General features: G+C 42.4%; 1 protein-coding gene across 1 annotated transcript in view; it reads left to right on the top strand.

Moving 5' to 3' along the window:
* lrpprc (leucine-rich pentatricopeptide repeat containing) overlaps positions 1–20,580 on the top strand; it is a 114,944-nt gene that overhangs the window by 90,542 nt on the left and 3,822 nt on the right. The window contains exons 31-36 of the mRNA XM_089012714.1: positions 1,306–1,394; positions 1,474–1,678; positions 6,783–6,910; positions 7,862–7,977; positions 18,628–18,702; positions 19,664–19,748. Of these exons, the coding sequence (XP_088868840.1) occupies positions 1,306–1,394; positions 1,474–1,678; positions 6,783–6,910; positions 7,862–7,977; positions 18,628–18,702; positions 19,664–19,748 (698 nt within the window). The remainder of the gene's footprint in view (positions 1–1,305; positions 1,395–1,473; positions 1,679–6,782; positions 6,911–7,861; positions 7,978–18,627; positions 18,703–19,663; positions 19,749–20,580) is intronic.

Raw genomic sequence — 20,580 nt, 5'->3', positions numbered from 1 at the left:
TTGCAGGATTCCCAAAAATAAGTCAAGAGAAGAAGAAGGAGGGGGGGGGGGGTTGAGGATTCGGTGGCAACGTCATGACAACGCCATGCTCGTCAGTCTATGGGATTACTTTGGGGGGGGGGGGGGGCATTGATCTGCAAAATGACACCCATGGCCTCTTGCGGTCCACCTGCACCACCGAGCAAAAACGCTCCCTGGCTTCGATCAAGCCGTTTGTATCTCTCTTATTGTGGCTGAAGTGACTCAGGCATGGCGTCGAACAGCAAGGGTGTCAAACTCGTTTTTTGCTGCGGACCGCATCAGAATCAGAAAGAAAGACTTTAATAGTCCCAAAATGGGGAAATTTGCAGTCCACAGCAGGGGGGGGGACAAAAACTGTACATCGATTAGCTAGCTAGCTAGCTAGCTTTCTATCAAGTATAGTTACTTCCGAGTTGAGCTATCTATTAGCTACCTATTAGTTAGCTAGCTGGCTAGCTATCTATTTATTAGCTATCTATCCAGACAGCTAGCTAGCTTTCTATCTATTTGAGTTACTTCCGGGTTGAGTGAACGCTGACGCATGTGCCTGCCGCTACTCACTCATAGAAAAGCTTATCCTGTGACTGTAAAGTGACCTTGACAGTTTTGAAAGGCGCTTATAAATACAATGTATTATTATTATTATTATTATTAGTAGTAGTAGTAGTAGTAGTATTCTTCTCCGTATTATTCTTGTTGTTGTTGTTGTTGTTATGTCCAGACATGGCGGTGCCGGACACTGCTATGATAGGTCGCTGCTCTCAGGTTGGGGGGAGCAGAGGACTACTCCCTGCGGCTGCTCTCCCCAACCTGAGAGCAGCGACCTATCATAGCAGTGTCCGGCACCGCCATGTAGGGATATATATATATATATATATATATATATATATATATATAGGGCAGAAACTACCAGTAAGACTTTAGTTCACTGACGAAGCATCTTGGATAAGAAGCGAAACGTCCGACACCTTCAAATTTGTACAGATAACGGCTGAAGAAACCTTACACAGACGTCTTGTTATTGTTATTATTATTATTATTATTATTATTATTATTATTATTATTATTATTATCGTATTTCTATATCTTCCCTCTCCCATGTGTAGCTCATGTTTCTTGTGTGTGCAAATCATTAGATCTTGGTTCCGTTTGATGCAACTCAATAGGAATGGCGTTTGTCCACGCATTGTCCTGACCGGCCGTCGGGCCGGCTATTTTTTTTTTGCCTTTTTGGAATTGGTGAAAGAAAGCAAGCAAGTTAACTTCCCGTCTCAATGATTTCAGTGCCCAGGCTCGATTGCCGAGCTTCCAGCTGAGCGACATAGCCAAGAATTTGCTGGTGGTCACGCAGAGCAAGCGAGGCCAAACCCAAGGTAACGCCGCCACGTGCATGCACGGACCAAAACGTCTGCCAAACGTGGCGCCAGATCACTTTTTGGCCGCCCTCCTCAGACGCTTTGGAGACGTTGAAGTCGATGCTGCGCCAGGACCACGTGCCCTCGCAGCTCGCCGTCACCAGGCTGGTGCAGGCCCTCGGCAGCCGAGGCGACGCGGCGGCAATTGGCGAGGTGCAGTCGCTGATGGAAGGTCTCGGCGCCGGGCTCAACCTGTCCGCCATGTTGTTCACCAACAACAAGGCCCTGGCTCACATCAAGCGGTAAGTCCTCGACGGGTTCTTGCGCGGGTTACTCAATGGAGAGACTCCACATCGACATCCGCCCAGGCCACAAATAACATCCTTTTCCCCAATGGTGACCCGCTCCCAATATTATCGGCAATCAGTGAACCATCGCTCTCTTGAAGAAGGAACCTTTTTTTCTGCCGCCAATCATTTCATTACGGTTTGAACTCACCAGCGTCGTGCCAGGGTTTTTGTCATTGTCAGCCCAACTGCAGCACCCGCAGAATATCGACTTTTAGGACGACATCAACATTCAATGCAGTGTAAGAAACCTTAGACTCTCTTCTTTCATCTGAAAAAGGGAGTTTATTCCTAAGTAATATGCGTCTGGAGTTATCTGAACTTGAAATGGGGGCAGATGTCCAAATTACAATACAAATATAACGCTTTGAAAACAGCTGAAGCTGGGACAAAGCGCTAACATATAAAAAAGGGGACTGCGGAAGGGAAAAAAACATTGCCAGTTATGGCCAGCGCTTTATCGGCACCCAAGCACAAAAAAACAAAAGCCGGACAAATTCAGGAATGGCGCTCTACATCATATTTTCACTTCCCGAATAATTTCATCAATAACAATGAATGAGTTAAAATGCTTGATTTGCTTTGGCGGGCCGAATAAAATGATGTGATGGGCCAGATGTGGCCCCCGGGCCTTCACTTTGACATCTTTTTCTGCCAATCATTTCGTCAGATGCGAATTGGTTGACACAAAGAGCGATGGTTTGAACTAACGAGCGCCGTGCCAGGGTTTTTGTCACTGTCACTCGAATTCCAGGACCCACAGAATAAATATTTTTATAATTACAGTAAAGTCTCGTTATATCGATATTCTTGGGAGTCAGAAAAAATGGCGATAAAACCGTACTATCGATATATCCGACCCTGCGCCGTACTGCACGAAGCGGGGGCAATAAATGGGGGATCTTTGATATGGCATGTAATTTTCTCATTGGGTTCATGGATTGCGTATCTAGCATGTACTGTAGTGAAGTGAAAAATAAACTTATGCATGACATAAAAACCTTATTTATTATTTTAATAACTCACTCTTGCAATCGTGACTCTGCGACATTGTTGACATTGTACACACGAGAGAAACCACGAAAGCCAGCGTGTACAAACATATGAAAAACAGTGATTATTGCAAGCGATAAAGATATCTGAATACAACACAATTAAATATGTACATGTATGGAAAACGAAAACTGCAACGTTTACATGACTTACATTGATGAAGTATTCTGCTGCACGTCGAACTATTTCGTTGCTTGTTGGATTTTCCTCCACAGCCACGATTGCCTTGTACGTTGTTCGGATATCACAATTCGTTTCCCCATGGTTGAAGTTGGTGTTAAACAACTGTATACTGGATAATAAGACCACAGTATTGTGACGTTCTCATTCTCTTTGATCCAGGTCCGAAGTCCAACTTTAGTGCCGTCTTTATTATGGTAGAAAATGGCGTCTGTTACCATGCGCAAGACACGGAAGCTGGTCACGTGACGAAGTCTCGATATAACGAGACTTTACTGTAATTATAAAAATTGTTATTGTGTGGGTCCTGGAATTCGAGTGACAATGACAAAAACCCTGGCACGGCGCTCGTGAGTTCAAACCATCGCTCTTTGTGTCAACCAATTGTCACATGACGAAATGATTGGCAGAAAAAGGTGTCAAAGTGAAGGCCCGGGGACCACATCTGGCCCGTCACAACATTTTATTCGGCCCGCCAAAGCAAATCAAGCATCTTAACTCATTCATTGTTATTGATGACGAAGTCACATGACCAACGGTGCGACTGATACAGATTTCAATAATGGTGGTACTGTATAGAAACCCCTAAGCAAATATCGATTCACCTTAAACTGCTTTTGTATCGATATAAACATCGCAAAATGGCCGGCGGGAGATAAAAAAAGAGCACCGTAGTAACCGGATCATCATAATAACCATGTATCGTACTAAACTGAACTCATTATACATAAAAAGAATAGAAATTTGCCGGGAAATGAAAATTGTATCGTAATAAGCAGTATTATCAATACAACTGATATCGATATAACGATACTTTACTGCACGGGTGTCCAAAGTCGGTCCTCGAGGGCCGCTGTCCTGCCTGTTTTCCAGCTCTCCCAGGAGCAACGCACCTGATTCAACATTTGAATCAGGTGTGTAGCTCCTCAGCTATCTATTTATCTATTAGCTAGCTGGGTTGCCACTTAGCTAGTTATCTATTTGCTATCTAGAAACTATCTAGCTAGCTATCTATTGGCTAGCTAGCTGGCAACCTGACTAGCTGTCTATTTGCTATCTTGAAACTATCTAGCTAGCTAGCTAGCTATTTGCTATCTATTACCTTGCTAGCTGGCAACCTAGCTAGCTAGCTATTTGCTATCTATAAACTATCGAGCTAGCTAGCTATCTATTGGCTAGCTAGCTATCTATTTGCTATCTAGAAACTAGCTAGCTAGCTATTTGCTATCTATTACCTTGCTAGCTGGCAACCTAGCTAGATATCTATTTGCTATCTATAAACTATCTAGCTAGCTATTTGCTATCTATTAACTAGCTAGCTGGCAAACCAGCTAGCTTTCTATTTGCTATCTATGAATTATCTGTATTTGCTACCTGTAAACTATCTAGCTAGCTGTCAACCTAGCTAGCTATCTATTTGCTATCTATAAACTATCTAGCTAGCTAGCACATGATTCAACATTTGAATCAGGTGTGTTGCTCCTCAGAGAGCTGGAAAACAGGCAGGACACCGGCCCTCGAGGACCGACTTTGGACACCCCTGCTTTACTGTATAATAATTTTTATTAATAATAATAAGAATATTTGCAATGGTGATAATGATGATAGTGATGGTGATGATGATGATGATAATAATAGATAGAAAGCTAGCTAGCTACCTGATAGCTAATAACAATAATAATAATACATTGTATTTATAACCGCCTTTCAAAACTCAAGGACATAGCTAATAGCTAGCTCGCTAGATAATAATAAAAATACATTTAATTTCTAAGCGCCTTTCAAAACTCTCAAGGACACTTTACAGTGACGGGATTTTGTTGTGAGGACGATATCAACATTCAATGCAGCCTAAGAAACCTTAGACTCTCTTCTTTCATCAGCAAAAAAAGAGTTCATTCCTAAGTGATACGGGTCTGGAGTTATCTGAGCTTGAAATGGGGGCATCTGTAAATAATACAAGACATATTGGTTTATATAGCGCTTTAACAACAGCTGAAGCTGGAAAAAAAGCACTAACATAGAAAACAGGGACATGCTGCCCCCTTGCGGAAGGGAAACACATTGCCAGAGGTCTGACCAACGCTTTATCGGCACCCAAGCAAAAAAAAAAACAAACAAACAAAACCCAAACAAATTCGGGAATGACGCTCCACGTCATTCTTTTCAATTCCCGAATAAATTCAGAGATGGCAGTGAATGAGTTAATATCTCTGCAAACACCTGCCGCGTGGCCTCTCAAACGCGACGCGAACAAAAATGGAAGAAGACTTTGCGCGTGGAGCTTTCATGGCCGCATTAGCGCCACGGGCATCCCCGTGCCAACTCGGCGGTGCCGCCGAGAGCGGAAGAAAGGGCGAGACGGCCCGGCGCCCGCTCGCTCGCTCGCTCGGCCCTGTCAGCTTGAACCTCGACCTCCGAGAGCGGCGCCCTGAGTCGCCCCGACATGCCGCGTCTCTGGTTAAGAGCTCGGCCGGGTAAGCGAGCGGGGCCGGAAAAAAAGGTTGAATTATTCAGATGTCCCGGTTGCAACAATCAGCGGGGATATGTTCACCCACCTCTGGACATTTGCGCACGCCGTCGCCGTTAAATATTCATCGCAAAGGCAAGTGTGAAAGGGGGGGGGACGGGCAGTTAAGTAGTCGCCCAAGACGGGTTGCCAGATTGAGTTATTTGTCGAGCGTTGTGCTGGCGTGCCTGCGCGCAAAAGCAAACATTTCAACAAAGCCGTCATCTGTACTTCTTTCAAGGTGTCGGGCTTCTCATCCAAGAGGCTTCGTCAGCCAACTAAAATTTTGCTGGTAGCTCTGGGGCCCTATATATATATCGCTACTGTCCAGAGGTGGCGGTGCCAGGCCTCTGCTATGATAGGTCCCTGTTCTCAGGTTTTGGGAAGCAGAGGACTACTCCCTGAAGCTACACTGATTACTTCCATTCTCCTGACTGATTATGGTCTAATACTGACCCTGATTGCCCCATTCACTTCTTTGATAGTTCCCTGCACTAAGGTTGGGGGGAGCAGAGGACTATTCCCTGAAGCTACACTGATTACTTCTATTCTCCTGACTGATTATGGTCCACGACTGGCATGATTGCCCCATTTGCTTTGGAATCACCTCATCAGCATAACTAAGCCTATGCGGTAACGATCTCAGAAGTGTGTTGTAAGCACGATCCAAATTAAATTTTATCAACATCGCAGGGATAATGCTAGTGGGTCTCAATCTGCAGTACATATGCACCTAAAAGCTAGCAACCACTCATTTGACGACAATGAGGTTAAAATCGTAGCGAAAGACAATAGATGGATTGAAAGGGGAGTAAAAGAGGCTATTTTGATAAAACAGCAAAACCCTTCACTAAATCGCCAAGGTGGTGTGAGGCTTCATTTGGATCATGCTTACAACACACGTCTGAGATCGTGTGTGATACCAGCTTTGAAGTGATACCGGAGCAAATGGGGCAATCAGGCCAGTCTTAGACCCCATAATACTTCCATTGACCTGACTGGTCAATGGAAGTAATCAATGTAGCTTCAGGGAGTAGTCCTCTGCTCCCCGCAACCTTATAGTAGGGACCTATCATAGCAGAGGTCTGGCACCGCCACCTCTGGACAGTAGGGATATATATATATAGGGCCAAAGCTACCAGCAAATTTTAGTTAGCTGACGAAGCCTTTTGGATGAGAAGCGAAACGTCCGACACCTTGAAAAGAAGTACAGATGAAGGCTGAAGAAACCTTTTCATCGATGGACCACTCCTGTACCAATGAGCTTAGCTAAAAAAAAAAAAGAAAAAAGTCTGAATGTTTGACTTTTGTCCTCAGGGGCGATTTGGATTCGGCGGTTGAGATGCTGGAGGAGGTCTACACGGCGCCCGACGGCCAAAGCTCCAGCATGGGCTTCGTGTTCCGCAAGCTTTTGGAGGAAAACAACGATAAAGCCCTGGACAAGCGTAAGCCGTGTGCCGTGAGCTGTTCATCGGGGCTAGCTATCTATTTGTTATCTATTAGCTAGCTGGGTTGCCACCTAGCTAGCTGTCTATTTGCTATCTAGAAACTATCTAGCTTGCTAGCTAGATATTTGCTATCTATTACCTTGCTAGCTGGCAACCTAGCTAGCTAGCTATTTGCTATCTATAAACTATCGAGCTAGCTAGCTATCTATTTGCTATCTATTGGCTAGCTAGCTGGCAACCTAGCTCGCTGTCTATTTGCTATCTATAAACTATCTAGCTAGCTGGCAACCGAGCTAGCTATCTACAAACTATCTAGCTAGCTAGCTATTTGCGATCTATTAACTAGCTAGCTGGCAAACCAGCTATCTTTCTATTTGCTATCTATGAATTATCTAGCTAGCAATCTATTTGCTACCTGTAAACTAGCTAGCTGTCAACCTAGCTAGCTATCTATTTGCTATCTATAAACTATCTATCTAGCTAGCTAGCTATTTGCTATCTATTGGCTAGCTAGCTGGCAACCTAGCTAGCTGTATTTTTGCTATCTATAAACTAGCTCACTGGCAAACTAACTACCTATCTATTCGCTATCTATAAACAATCTAGCTAGCTAGCTAGCTATCTATTTGCTATCTATCAATTATCTAGCTATCTATTGGCTAGCTAGCTGGCAACCTAGCTAGCTATCTATAAAATATCAAGCTAGCTAGCCTTCTATTAGTTATATATTCGCTAGCTAACTTTCTATCTATTTCAGTTATTCCTGGTTGAGTGAACGCTGGCGCGTGTGGCTGCCGCTGCTCACCCACAGAAAAAGTGATCCTGTGACTGGAAAGTGACATTGAGAGTTTTGAAAGGCGCTTAGAAATGAAATGTATTATTATGATTATTATTCTAAAAAGGCCACTGAGCAAAAAAGTTCCCCGTCTGCCCGACGTTGCCTTGCAGTGAGCGCCATGGCCGAGCGGCTGGCCAACCACTTTGCTTGCTACCGACCGGCTTCCGATCTCTTCCTCAACCTTCTGGACTTGGACAAAGTGGACGACGCCAAGTTCATGCTGGACGTAAGTCTTGGTCAACGCGCGTCAATGAACCGGCAAGCGCACCCGATCCAGTCCCTCGGTGGTCGAACGCCAGGGCTCTTGTCATCCGTTCTCTATGAAGCCCGTCTAGAGTTCTGTTCTGACCCCCTGATTTCTTTCCGGACTAGAATCCTCGCATTCCTCGTTGCAGTCCCAACCAAAATGTCAAATTGTCCCACGTCAACCACAATGGACTCAAAAGTAGTTATTCAATAATTTGTTAGCTCTTTTGTATATCATGTAATGAGGGAATGAAACATTTTAATGGCTTCCACAAATTCATAATGAGTGTTTGGGCCGGAAATACTAAACCTAAAGCATTAAAGGACAACCGACTCCTCCGGTCAAGTTATGTCCATAATTTGTAAAATCACTTCAAATGACTTCGACTGAGCGTATTTTAATAAGATTCCACCGCATATAGCTATAGTTTTACGTTTTAAGATAGCTAAGCTGAATATTCATGAAGTCTTGTTTTCGAGTTGATGACGATCCCCATGTGACGTCACGATTGGACCGCCCCTGACCGAGAAAGCGACACACAATGCATTTTGCGGTACTTTGTTTGGTCTGAAAACTTCGTGTTGATGGCGAAATTAGAAGGAAAACACCTAAATAACGCGATGGTGAATCGTTGTGTGTTGCACCAAGACAACTATTTAATATTCGCTGACACAAATTCCCAGCTGACGAATCAGCCCATTTCCAACGTAGCTTGGGCGCCATCTTCTGCATTTTCTGGGTGCTACATTGCTGTCATTGACGGCTCGAATTGAAATGGGAGGACTCCTTTAATCAATTGCAAACATGTATGCTTTCCTCTTCAGAACTATTTGAATCATATTCATAACTGGATGAGTAACAACATCTTCTCCGAATCTGAAGCCATTGTTTTGATTCTCGATCAAAGGCAAGACGTCTTGGCGTGACGTCACGAACAAGGGGGCGGGACCTTCTGAAACTCGCCATTTCCGGATTCATTTTGAAGTCATTTTTATTGGTGTTTTTCATTTGACTAAAAATATCAGCCTGCGTGTTTTGGGTATTTTAGATGCTATAAAACGATTTTCTGATGTCCGTAGGAAACAAAAAATGGTGCTGGTTGTCCTTTAAACGTCGTGTGTACAAACCTCATAGTACAGTAAGAACACTACAACCCAATTTATTAACTGTCTTTCAAATGTGAAAAACAGTCCTTATCAGTTAATTTGTCTCAAGGAATATGCAAGATATGGCGTTTACATACTATTTCGAAGATACTGGGAGGAGGAAATGGAAATAGATTAAAATAACATACGCACTGTGATTTATCAAGATTGCGTCTGTTTTTAATAAATTTCAATCGAAGGTGCAAAGTTAAAGAAATGGAATCACTTTCAACATTCAAAACATATTATTCCACAACGAAATATTCACGCTCAATAATACCTACTTGTTGTTAAATTCCGCAAAATCATGGATGGATTGTCCTGACCGTGCGCTCTACAAACTCGCCACGGACGCCCTCGCCTTCACGCGCAAACAATACACGTGTATCGTCGCCGAGCACACAGACATAGGCTACCTGCAGTTGAAATTTGCATACTCGGCACGGCAGCCAATCAGAAGCCTGCTTCTTTCTTCCGGACTTTCGCAAGCGTTCTAAGGTCGTGCATTTGCATGTCATTTTCTAAAATAGATGCACAGAACCTCAGCCCCAGAAGAAAGAGTCAAAAGAAGCTAACAACATATGTGACGCTACAAAACATAAATTTACATTAAACCGTGACTGTAAAGTGTACTTGAGAGTTATGAAAGGGCCTTAGTGGATTGTAGCAAGCAATGCAACCATTTCATTGTGCTACATGGTGACAAATGACTACTGCAGCGAAATTTACAGCCATGGACATTTACCGTAAATTACGCAAGGTAGCATTTGTGGTAGGTACATCCTTAATTCAAAAAACTGTACTTTGCAACAATGTTTTATTTTTGCGATTAGTCGTCTCATTGTGTTTCAAGTTGTGAAAATGAGGCAGGCAACTTTTCAGAGTTGTCTGCCCTGTTGTCCGCTAACTTTTTGTCATGAGTTTCAGACACTGTTTTCACTATAATTTGGACGAGTTCGGCGGGCCGGATTAAAAAGCCTAACGGGCCGTATGTGGCCCGCGGGCCGTAGTTTGCATACGTGTGCCTTAGACCCTCATCTTTCATTAGAAAAGAGAGTTAATTGCTAAATGATGTGGGTCGTGAGTTATCTGATCTTGAAATGGGGGCAGATTGGATTGGATGTAACTTTATTCGTCTCGCAGTGGAGAAATTGACATTTCACAGCAGTAAGTTATGAATGGAAGAGGAAAGGAAAGAAAGAAGTAGAAAAATAAAATACAGGAGCGCCTGGAAAGGCAGCCACTCTCGCGGCGTCATCTTGAAGTTAAAAAAAAAACTAAATAGCAAATAACATGACAACACAAAGACACAGAGAGTCATTCATTCTTCAGAACTCGCTGTACCCTCTTTGTGACATGATGTACTTCTAGATAAAAGAGGAGATGGATGGATGGATTTGCTTGTATTAGTCTCGCAGTGGAGAAATTTACATTTCACAGCGTCCTTTTCAGCAGTGGATCAGGGACATCATGGTGGAATGTGTATGTCCACTACAAGCTAAATGTTGTAGGCATAATAATAATAATAATAATACATTTTATTTCTAAGCGCCTTTCAAAACTCTCAAGGTCACAGGATCAGTTTTTCTGTGGGTGAGCAGTGGCAGCCACACGCGCCAGCGTTAACTCAACCCGGAAGTAACTCAGATAGATGGAAAGCTCGCTATTTAGCCAATAGATTGGATTGGATGTACCTTTATTCATCTTGCAGTGGAGAAATGAGGAAAGGAAAGAAAGAAATAGAAAAACAAAATACAGGAGCTGCTGGAAAGGCAGCCACTCTCGCGGCGCCATCTTGAAGTTAAAAAAAAAACTAAATAGCAAATAACATGACAACACAAAGACACAGAGAGTCATTCATTCTTCAGCACTTGCTATACCCTCTTTGTGACATGAAGCAGTTCTAGATGAAAGAGGAGAGGATCAGCGCATCCTTTTCAGCAGTGGATCCCACTGCATGGCGGATTGTGCACGTCTGCTACAAGCTAAATGTTGAAAGCAAACACGCAGCTGTAGCATCCATTGACCAAAAGAGATTGTCTCACATCTCCTGTCATTGTCACTCCAATGACAACATATACATTCAAAAGAGCGTAAGAAACTTTAGACTCTCTTCTTTCATCAGAAAAAAACGTTATTTTCTAAATGATATGGGTCTGGAGTTATCTGAGCTTGAACTGGGGACGGATGTACAAAATGCAATACATCCATATTGATTGATATAGCGCTTTAACAATCGCTGAAGCTGTTACAAAGCGCTAACATGGAAAAAGGGCAATGCTGCCCCCTTGAGGAATTTAAAGGGGAGTACGAATTGAGCGAGCGCACACTACGTGTGCATGTGTGTACTCATTGGAATGAAGTACCCCCATCTATCCAGCTAGCTAGCTTGTTAGCTGGCTATTTATGAGCTATCTATTAACTAGATAGCTGGCTAGCTAGCTATTAGCTATCTTACCAGCTAGATAGCTATATATTAGCTAGCTAGCTGGCTAGCTATCATTAGCTATCTATACAGATAGCTAGCTAGCTTTCTATCTATTTGAGTTACTTCCGGGTTGAGTGAACGATGGTGCGTGTGCCTACCGCTGCTCACCCACAGAAAAACTTATCCTGTGACTGAAAAGTGACCTTGAGAGGTTTGAAAGGCGCTTAGAAAGTAAATGAATTATTATCATTATTGTCTTACTATTTGAGTTACTTCCGGGTTGAGTGAACGATGGTGCGTGTGGCTGCCGCTGCTCACACACAGAAAAATGTATCCTGTGACTGAAAAGTGAACTTGAGTTTTCAAAGGCGCTTCGAAATAAAATGTATTATTATTATTAAAAACATTGCCAGAGGGCTGACCAGCACTTTACGCAAGCACTTCGGATAGAGTGAATGCTGGCGCGCGTGGTTGCCGCTGCTCACCCACAGAAAAACTCGGCCAGTGACTGTAAAGTGACCTTGCAAGTTTTACTTATAAATGAAATGGATTATTATTATTGTTGTTGTTGTTGTTGTTGTTGTTGTTGTTGTTATTATTATTATTTTAAAAAATGCCAGAGTGCTGACCAGCGCTTTATCGGCACCCACGCAAGAATATCCAAAACCCGAACCATTTTGGGAATGGCGCTCCACGTCATTCTTTTCAATTCCATCCCCGAACTGAAAATTCGGGGATGGCAGCGAATGAGTGCGGGCCTTTGTGCTTCCTGTGTCTCGGCCAATAAGAATCAATCACGGCAGAACCAAAATGGCGGGCGATGATGAGTTGTTTTTTTTTTAAGTGGATGCCAACCGGTTGATGCTTCCGGGCCAGTTGTGACGGATTTTGACTAATTCATGCGACCTTTTTTTTTTTCGCATCAGCGTCCCAAATGGCGCCGATTCTGACGGTCCGCGGTGGACCGACTCGGGCTTCGACTTCACTTATTTACACCGAGTTCCTGAGTTACACCTCGATGGCTTTGCCGCGAGCTCTGGGAAATGAATATGTAGACAGCGGCAGAATGGCCGAGAAAGAGCCCGTCACGCGGGCGCTAAATGGGAGAGGCTCGCCGCCATACGGCGGCCATTACTTCTCGCTCACTGGCTGGGTGATCGCCCCTCTCGCTCGTTTGCTTGCGCCTGTCATTTAAGTGCTCACGAATGAAAACGCATCTTTCCGTCATCACTATTTAAGGAGCAATGCAGACGATTTTTTTAATTTGAAAACTAGTTATTCAATAATTTGTTGGCCGTTCTGTCTGTCATACAGTGATACCTTGGCTTCCGGACTTAATTGGTTCCCAGACAGAGTGTGTAAGGTGAAAAGTGTGTATCCCAAAAATTAATTTCCCATAGGAAACTATTAACATGAGAATAATCCGTTCCCAGGTCCCCATAAAACATAATTTTCTAATTTTCTAAGCCTTAAAGGACAACCGACACCATTTTTTTGTTTCCTAACTGACATCAGAAAAACGTTTGATAGCATCTTAAATACCCAAAACACTCAGCCTGATATTTTTAGTCAAATGCAAAACACCAATAAAAGTGAGTTAGTGTCCCAAAACTACTTCAAAATGACCCCGGAAATTGCGAATTTCAGAAGGTCCCGCCCCCTTGTTCGTGATATCACGCCAAGACATCTTTGCCTTGCTCTAGAATCAAAACAATGGCTTCAGAGAGTTCAGATTCGGGGAAGATGCTTTCTTGTTACTCATCCATTTATGAATATGATTCAAATAGTTCTGAAGAGGAAAGCATACATGTTTGCAATCGATTAAAGAAGCACTTCCGTCTCATTTTGAGGCATCTGGACTCCAATGTAGCGCTCAGAAAATGCACAAGATGGCGCCCAAGCTACGTTGGAAATGGGCTGATTTGTCTGCTGGGAATGTGTGTCCACTAGTATCAAATAGTAGTCTAGGTGCAACACATAACGATTCAACATCGCATTATTTATGTGTTTTCCTTCACATTTCGCCATCAACACAAAGTTTTCAGACCAAACAAAGTACCCAAAATGCATTGTGTGTCGCTTTCTCGGTCAGGGGCGTTCCAGACGTGAGGTCCTGTCAAGCATCGTCATCAACTCGAAAACAAGACTTAGTGAATATTCAGCACGAGTCTTAAAGCGTAAACTATAGCTATATGCGGTGGAATCTTTGTAAAATACGCTCTGTAGAAGTCATTTGAAGTGATTTTACAAATTATGGACACAACTTGTCCCGAGGCGTCGGCTGTCGTTTAAAACTACACAAAAACATATACCTTGTTTTATGGAAAATAAATGTACAGTGAGACCTCAACTTACGAACTTAATTGGTCCCAGACTGAGTGTGTAAGGCGAAAAGTGTGTATCTCAAAAAAAAAAATTGCATAGGAAACCATTATAATGGGAATAATCCGTTCCCGGGTTTCTATAATATATACTTTTCAACTAAATAAGCCTTAAAACTACATGCAACATACCTTATTCTATGTATAATAAATGTGCTATTGTATTGTATTGAAAGAAATACACTGCATTGTATCATAAAGTCACTTTATTTACATTTGTGATGGTCTTTTATAGCTTGATGGAATGGCATTGGAGGTCGAAGGTCAAAGGGAATTGCTGTTTGGAAAGAGAGGCGCATTACATGAGGACTGTAATTAAAGAAATAAACTGTGCTGTAAAATAAAGTTTTATTTACCTTTTTGATGGTCGTTGATGACTTATGGAAGGAGAGTCACCTTCCATATGGACTGTTGGTAACTTAACCTCTGGTGCTCTTCGGTCGTGTTCTTCCGCCGAAGATCACTCCGCCAGCCGTGGTGGGTGTGTATTATGAAAATAGTGCTTATTATAAGATTTAATTTTCCGAAATTTGACGTTTGTAAGACGAAAAGTTTGTAAGTTGAGGTCTCACTGTACTATGGTATTATAATTAAAGAAATAAACTGTACTGTATAATAAAGTCGTTTTATTGACCTTTGTGATGGTCGCTGATGGAATGGAGTGGCCGGTTTCCTCAGGATTAAACACTTGATGAGGAACGTAGCCTTCTTCTTCTTTCACCATCTTGAGGAATGATCCCTTGTCGGTACTTTCTCTTCGATAATTTTACCTAGTTCTTCATCAATTGTGTTCTGTTTAGCTGGGTTGATAGCTTTTTGCATCAAGTGTACAGATGCTTGTGTGGGTTATTTATGGAGCCTGATTGATGGGATATATTAACCTTGCAGTCTACACTCTGCCTTTAACTATCAAAGTTGAAATTATTCCAAATGTCACTGTCTTCTACCCATTTTCTCACTCTCTGTCGTCTGCCTGTCTCTTTAATGTTTAACCCCCCCCCAATCCCCTCCTCCTCACTGCTGCGTTCTTGACCAATCACGTGCTTTAACCGAAGACTGGGGGTGGGGAATAGAGGACAAAAAAAATCGACTGCCATATTCTTTTTTGGAGAACGGTCTCACTGTCTCTCTGTCTATAGCCCCCCCCCCCCCCCCTTCACTGCTGCGTTCTTGACCAATCACGTGCTTTAACCGAAGACTGGGGGCGGGGAATAGAGGACAAAAACAGTCGGCTGCCATTTTGTTGTTCCATTTTTGTCATTCGCGAGCGACACATCACTTAATGTGGAAGCTCCGTGTGTATCCTGAAAAAGAGTTTGTATGCCAAGGTAAAATTTTCATCAATGTAATGTTCGTAAACCGAAACGTTTGTAAGCCAAGGGGTTCGTAAAGCGAGGTATCACTGTATCTTGAGGGGGCGAAATATTTTAACGGCTTCCCCAAATTCATAACGGTCCTTAACTCATTGACTGGCAAGTGATGTGCAAAAATGTGTCCACTCCAGTGCCAGGGTTTTTGTCATTTTCACTCCAATTGCAGGACCCGCAGAATATTGACTTTTAGGGACTTGATAAACATTCAATACAGCGTAAGAAACCTTAAACTCTCTTCTTTCATCACAAAAAACATGTTTTAATTAATAAATGTAAAAAAATAATAAACCAATTAAATTATTAAAAAAAATATTACATTAAACTGAATTGATTTTAATTAAATTATATTACATTATATGAATGAATGAATAAATAAATAAATTAATAAAGATATGATATGATATGATATGATAATAATCTAAATAAATAAATACATGAATAAATTAAAGTAAATAAATAACTTTAATTTAATTGAAATAAATAACATTTCATGTTATTCACTGGCAGACGATGTGCAAAAATGTGTCCACTCCAGTGCCAGGGTTTTTGTCATTGATACTCCAATTGCAGGACCCGCAGAATATTCCGTTTTAGGACGACATAAACATTCAATTCAGCTTAAGAAACCTTAGACCAGGGGTGTCAAAGTCATTTTTTGCATTGTAGTTATGGTTTCCTCTCGAGGGCCGTTATGAATTTGGGGAACCAATTAGAATGTTTAAATCCCTTCAAATATTACATATAGAGCACACAGCAAATTAATGAATAACTCGTTTTCAAATCTGAAGTCAAGAATAATGACTTTTATCGTGGTTGACATCCAAAAATATGAAATTTTGGCTCAGATTTTAGCAATCATCATGGAATTTAACAAGTTTGATTTGCTTTCGCGGGCCGAAAAAAATAGTGTGGCGGGCCGGATTTGGCCCGCGGGCCTTGACTTTGACACCTGTGCCTTAGACTCTCTTCTTTAATCAAAAAAAAAAAAGCTTTTATTAATTAATAAATTAAAAAGCATCAGACTCTTTTTTTTTTTTTTTCATCAGAAAAAAATAGTTCATTCCTAAGTGATATGGGTCTGGAGTTATCTGAGCTTGAAATGGGGGCAGCTGTACAAAATATATATGTATAATAATACATCCATATTGGTTTCTATAGCACTTTAACAACGGCTGAATCTGTAACCAAAGCGCTAACATGGGCAAAAGGCAAATGTTGCCCTCTCACGGGAGGGGAAAAAAAAACATTGCCAGAGGTCTGACCAGTGCTTTATCGGCGCCCAAGCAAGAACAAACAACACTCAAACTATTTGGAGAATGGCGCTCCACGTCATATTTTCAATTCCCGAACAAATTCTGGAATGGCAGCAAATGAGTAAACGAGTGCAAGTGAAGAGAAGTACGAAGAATTTGCCTGTTAGCATCCGCAGCTTTTACGGCGCCGCCGGCCGGGTTGCTTGTGCCGTCCGTCACCGGGGGAGTCGGAGCACGGCCGTGTGCATAACGCCACTCTAATTGCATGATTGTACTGGAATGCTTGAGCGGGTGCGTGTGTGCACGTTATGCATGTATGCGTTTTGTTAAAAGCCTCGCAGGCCATTTTCTTTCAAGTTGTGTTAAAGCGGATCGCTCGCATAGTCGCTCGCTAGTTCGCTTTGCAACTGGCTGGAAACGACATTATTACTTTATTTTGTTTTAATATTTTGTTTCTGCAGGTTCGGCTTACATTAGCTAGCTGGCTATTTATTAGCTATCTATTAGATATCTAGCTGGCTATCTATCCAGCTAGCTAACTATCTATTCACTATCTGTTAGCTAGCTATTTGGCTGACTTTCTGTTGGCTATCTATTAAATATCTAGCTGGCTATCTATCCAGCTATCTAGCTAGCTATTCGATATCTATTAGCTAGCTAGGTGGCTGGCTATCGATTGGCTATCTAGCTAGCTAGCTGCCTATCTATTAGCTATCTATCCAGCTATCTAGCTGGTTAACTGGCTATCTATTAGCTAGCTAGCTGGCTATCTATTAGATATCTATTAGCTAGCTAGCTAGTTAGCTATATATTAGCTAGCATGTGTGTGACTGCCGCTGCTCACCCACAGAAAAACTTATCATGTGACTGTAAAGTGACCTTGAGAGTTTTGAAAGGCGCTTATACATGAAATGTATTATTCTTATTATTATTTTTATTATTGCTGCTCAGTCAGGAGCTCACGCACACTCGCGTTGTATAAACAGCCAATCAAACAGCCGCGTGCATCTGAGGCTGCCGCAAGCATCTTTTCCTCCACCGCTTGCCAACCGTGACGTGCCTAATCTTTCGCTGTGCGTTTATGTCGAAACTAGGGGTCTTCGGGAACCTTTTTGACTAAGAGAGCCATAAAAGTCAAACACAGTGATACCTTGGCTTACGAACTTAATTGCTTCCCAGATAGCGTGTAAGGCGAAAAGTGTGTATGCCAAAAATCAATTTCCCATAGGAAACCATTAAAATAAGAATAATCAATTCCCAGGTCCCCATAAAACATAATTTTCTACTTTCTAATTTTCTAAGCCTTAAACCTACACAAAATACCCCTTATTTTATGTATAATAAATGTGCTATGGCATTATAATTAAAGAAATAAACTGTACTGTATAATAAAGTCATTTGTGATGGTCGTTGATGGCTTGATGGAATGGAGTGGCCGCTTTCCTCAGCATTAAACACTTGATAAGGAACGTAACCTTCTTCTTTCACCACCTTGAGGAATGATCCCATGTAGGTGCTTTTTCTGCGATAATTTTACCTTGTTCCTCATCAATTGTGTTCTGTTTAGCTGGGTTGATAGCTTTTTGCTTCAAGTGTACAGATGACGTGTGTGGGTTATTTGTGGAGCTTGATTGATGGGAATTTTAACCTTGCAGTCTACACTCTGCCTTTGAACTGTCAAAGTTGAAACGAGTCCAAATTTCACTGTTTTCTCTCCATTTTGTCACTCTGTCGTCTGCCTGTCTCTTTAATGTTTAAACCACCTCCCCTCACTGCTGCGTCCTTGACCAATCACGTGGCTCTGTCTGTCAATCACACACTGTGTCTGGGTACTAATTAAGTTCGTAAGCCAAGTATTTAGTTCTGTGAGACCGATGCAGTCATCAACAGAGACATATATGGCTCAAGAGCCATCGGTTGCCCACCCCTGGTCTAAACGATCTGTTTAAGATGAATCGTCTGCCTGCGCTTCAATGTTGTTTTTGTTGTCTCCCCCCGCCCCCCCCAATTTCACTCCTCTGAATGCGTCTTTTCCGTGTCTTCTTCCAGAGGGTCAGCGCCTTGGCGGAGCAGAAGGCAGCGCTGGTGTCCTACTTGGCACGAGTGTCTCAACGGCCGGGACAGGTCCTGTCATATTTTGTCACGTTTTGTCTTTTTAACACCATCTTTTCACCTCCAGTGTTGTTTTGCAGTCAAAAGTGTTGAGCTGAAAGGAGGGAAAAAAATACATCAATATACCTTCAACTGTCTTTTAGCATTTTGAAAATCGAGTGAAAAGGTTGTAGTTATTTGACGTTTCGGACATTTGGCACCTCATCCGAAGAGCTTCGTCAGCGAACTATAGTTGTGCTGGTCACCTTGGCCCTCTATATATAGATGGACAGAAATGGCTGTGCCAGACCGCTGGTCTGATAGGTCCATGGTCTAAGGTTGGAGGAGCCCTGGACTACTCCCTGAAGCCAATCTGTTTACCTCTATCCCTGGCTCTGGTTTCACCTCATTAGCATGACGAAACCTACATGGTATTGGCTTAAGAAGTCCTCTTGTTTGTGTTTTTTTTTTTGAAAAAGGAAGCAAAAGAAGCATTTTTTATAAAACAGCAAACCCCTTCACTAAATTGGCATGGCGGTTGAATTTAGCTTTGTCACGTTTTGCAAGGAGGTGGTGATGGTGGGTGCGGATCCCAAAAAGCAGGCAGGAGGGAGCAGGACGTTGTTTGACAAATTGGATTAAAATAAAGGTCAGCAGGAACAAAATGTAAAACATCAAAATCGTCTGAACAGAGAAAATACAAAGTATCAAAAGAAAACCAAGTGTAAAAGTCTGCCAAGGTTAAACAAACATATGCACTGCATACAATTGTATACAAAGCATACATCAAACAATGACCCGACCCCGGATGGTCGTGCCGGGAGTCCTTTTAAGTGTCACTGATTAAAACGACCAGCACCTGCGAGGCTGCAGGAAGGGCTGACGTCGCTACCAGTTGGTCGCCAACCAGATCATGACAAGCTTACAACAGACTTCTAAATGCATTTTTTTATAGCACCTGACGCGACAATTGTTCTTGTGTGCGATGTGATAGGTGGGCAAAATCAAGACCTTGCAGAGCCTGATCCCGAACTTTGCTGACAAGGAAGTGCTCTACCCTTACTTGATGAAGTGTCACGGTAAGAGTGGCGCCATGACACTGACCGAGTTAACAATACACACCGCGTTTGTTTTTTGGGAATGATTTGTACACCATTTATTTTCATAACTTGATTAGCATTGTGTTTTGGATTGGACGAGCCTTTATTTGTCTCGCAGTGGAAAAATGGACATTTCACAACAGCAGAGTGAAGAAAGGAAGAGGAAAGGAAAGGAAGAAGTAGAAAAACAAAATGCAGGAGCTGCTGGAAGGACAGCCACTTTCGCGGTGCCATCTTGTTAAAATAACAAATAATGTGACACAACACAAAGACAGGGAGTCATTCATTCTTCAGCACATGCTGTACCCTCTTTGTGACATGAAGCAGTTCTAGATGAAAGCGGAGGGGATCAAAGCCTCTTTTTTACCAGTGGATCAGGGACGTCCTGGTGAAATGTGCACGTCTGCTACAAGCTAAATGTTGAAAGCAAGCAGGAAGCTGTTAGGATCCATTGACCAAAAGAGATTGTCTCACATCTCCTGCCCCACGTACAGTAAATCCGCTTCATTTCCAACCCGCGACCGTTGCACACACACACATCGGCGCTCTGCTCTGTTTTAATCCGTCATATAAAAAGATTCAAGTGCATGACTTTTTCCTACAAGTAACGTACTGCCACCTACTGTCGTGAATGTGCAATTTATTTGAGCGTTAAAACTTTATTTGAGTGTTAAAGGACAACCGACGTCTACGGACAAGTTGTGTCCATAATTTGTAAAATGGCTTCAAATGTCTTCTACTGAGCCTATTTTAATAACATTCCACCGCATGTAGCTATATTTTACGTTTTAAGACTCGCGATGAACATTCA

Source organism: Hippocampus bargibanti, linkage group LG13, assembly GCF_051943395.1.
Source record: "Hippocampus bargibanti isolate YZ-2025 linkage group LG13, ASM5194339v1, whole genome shotgun sequence".
NCBI classification, from domain to species: domain Eukaryota; kingdom Metazoa; phylum Chordata; class Actinopteri; order Syngnathiformes; family Syngnathidae; genus Hippocampus; species Hippocampus bargibanti.
The sequence above is the reverse complement of the archived record's forward strand: the minus strand, read 5'-3'. Positions and strand labels throughout refer to the sequence as shown.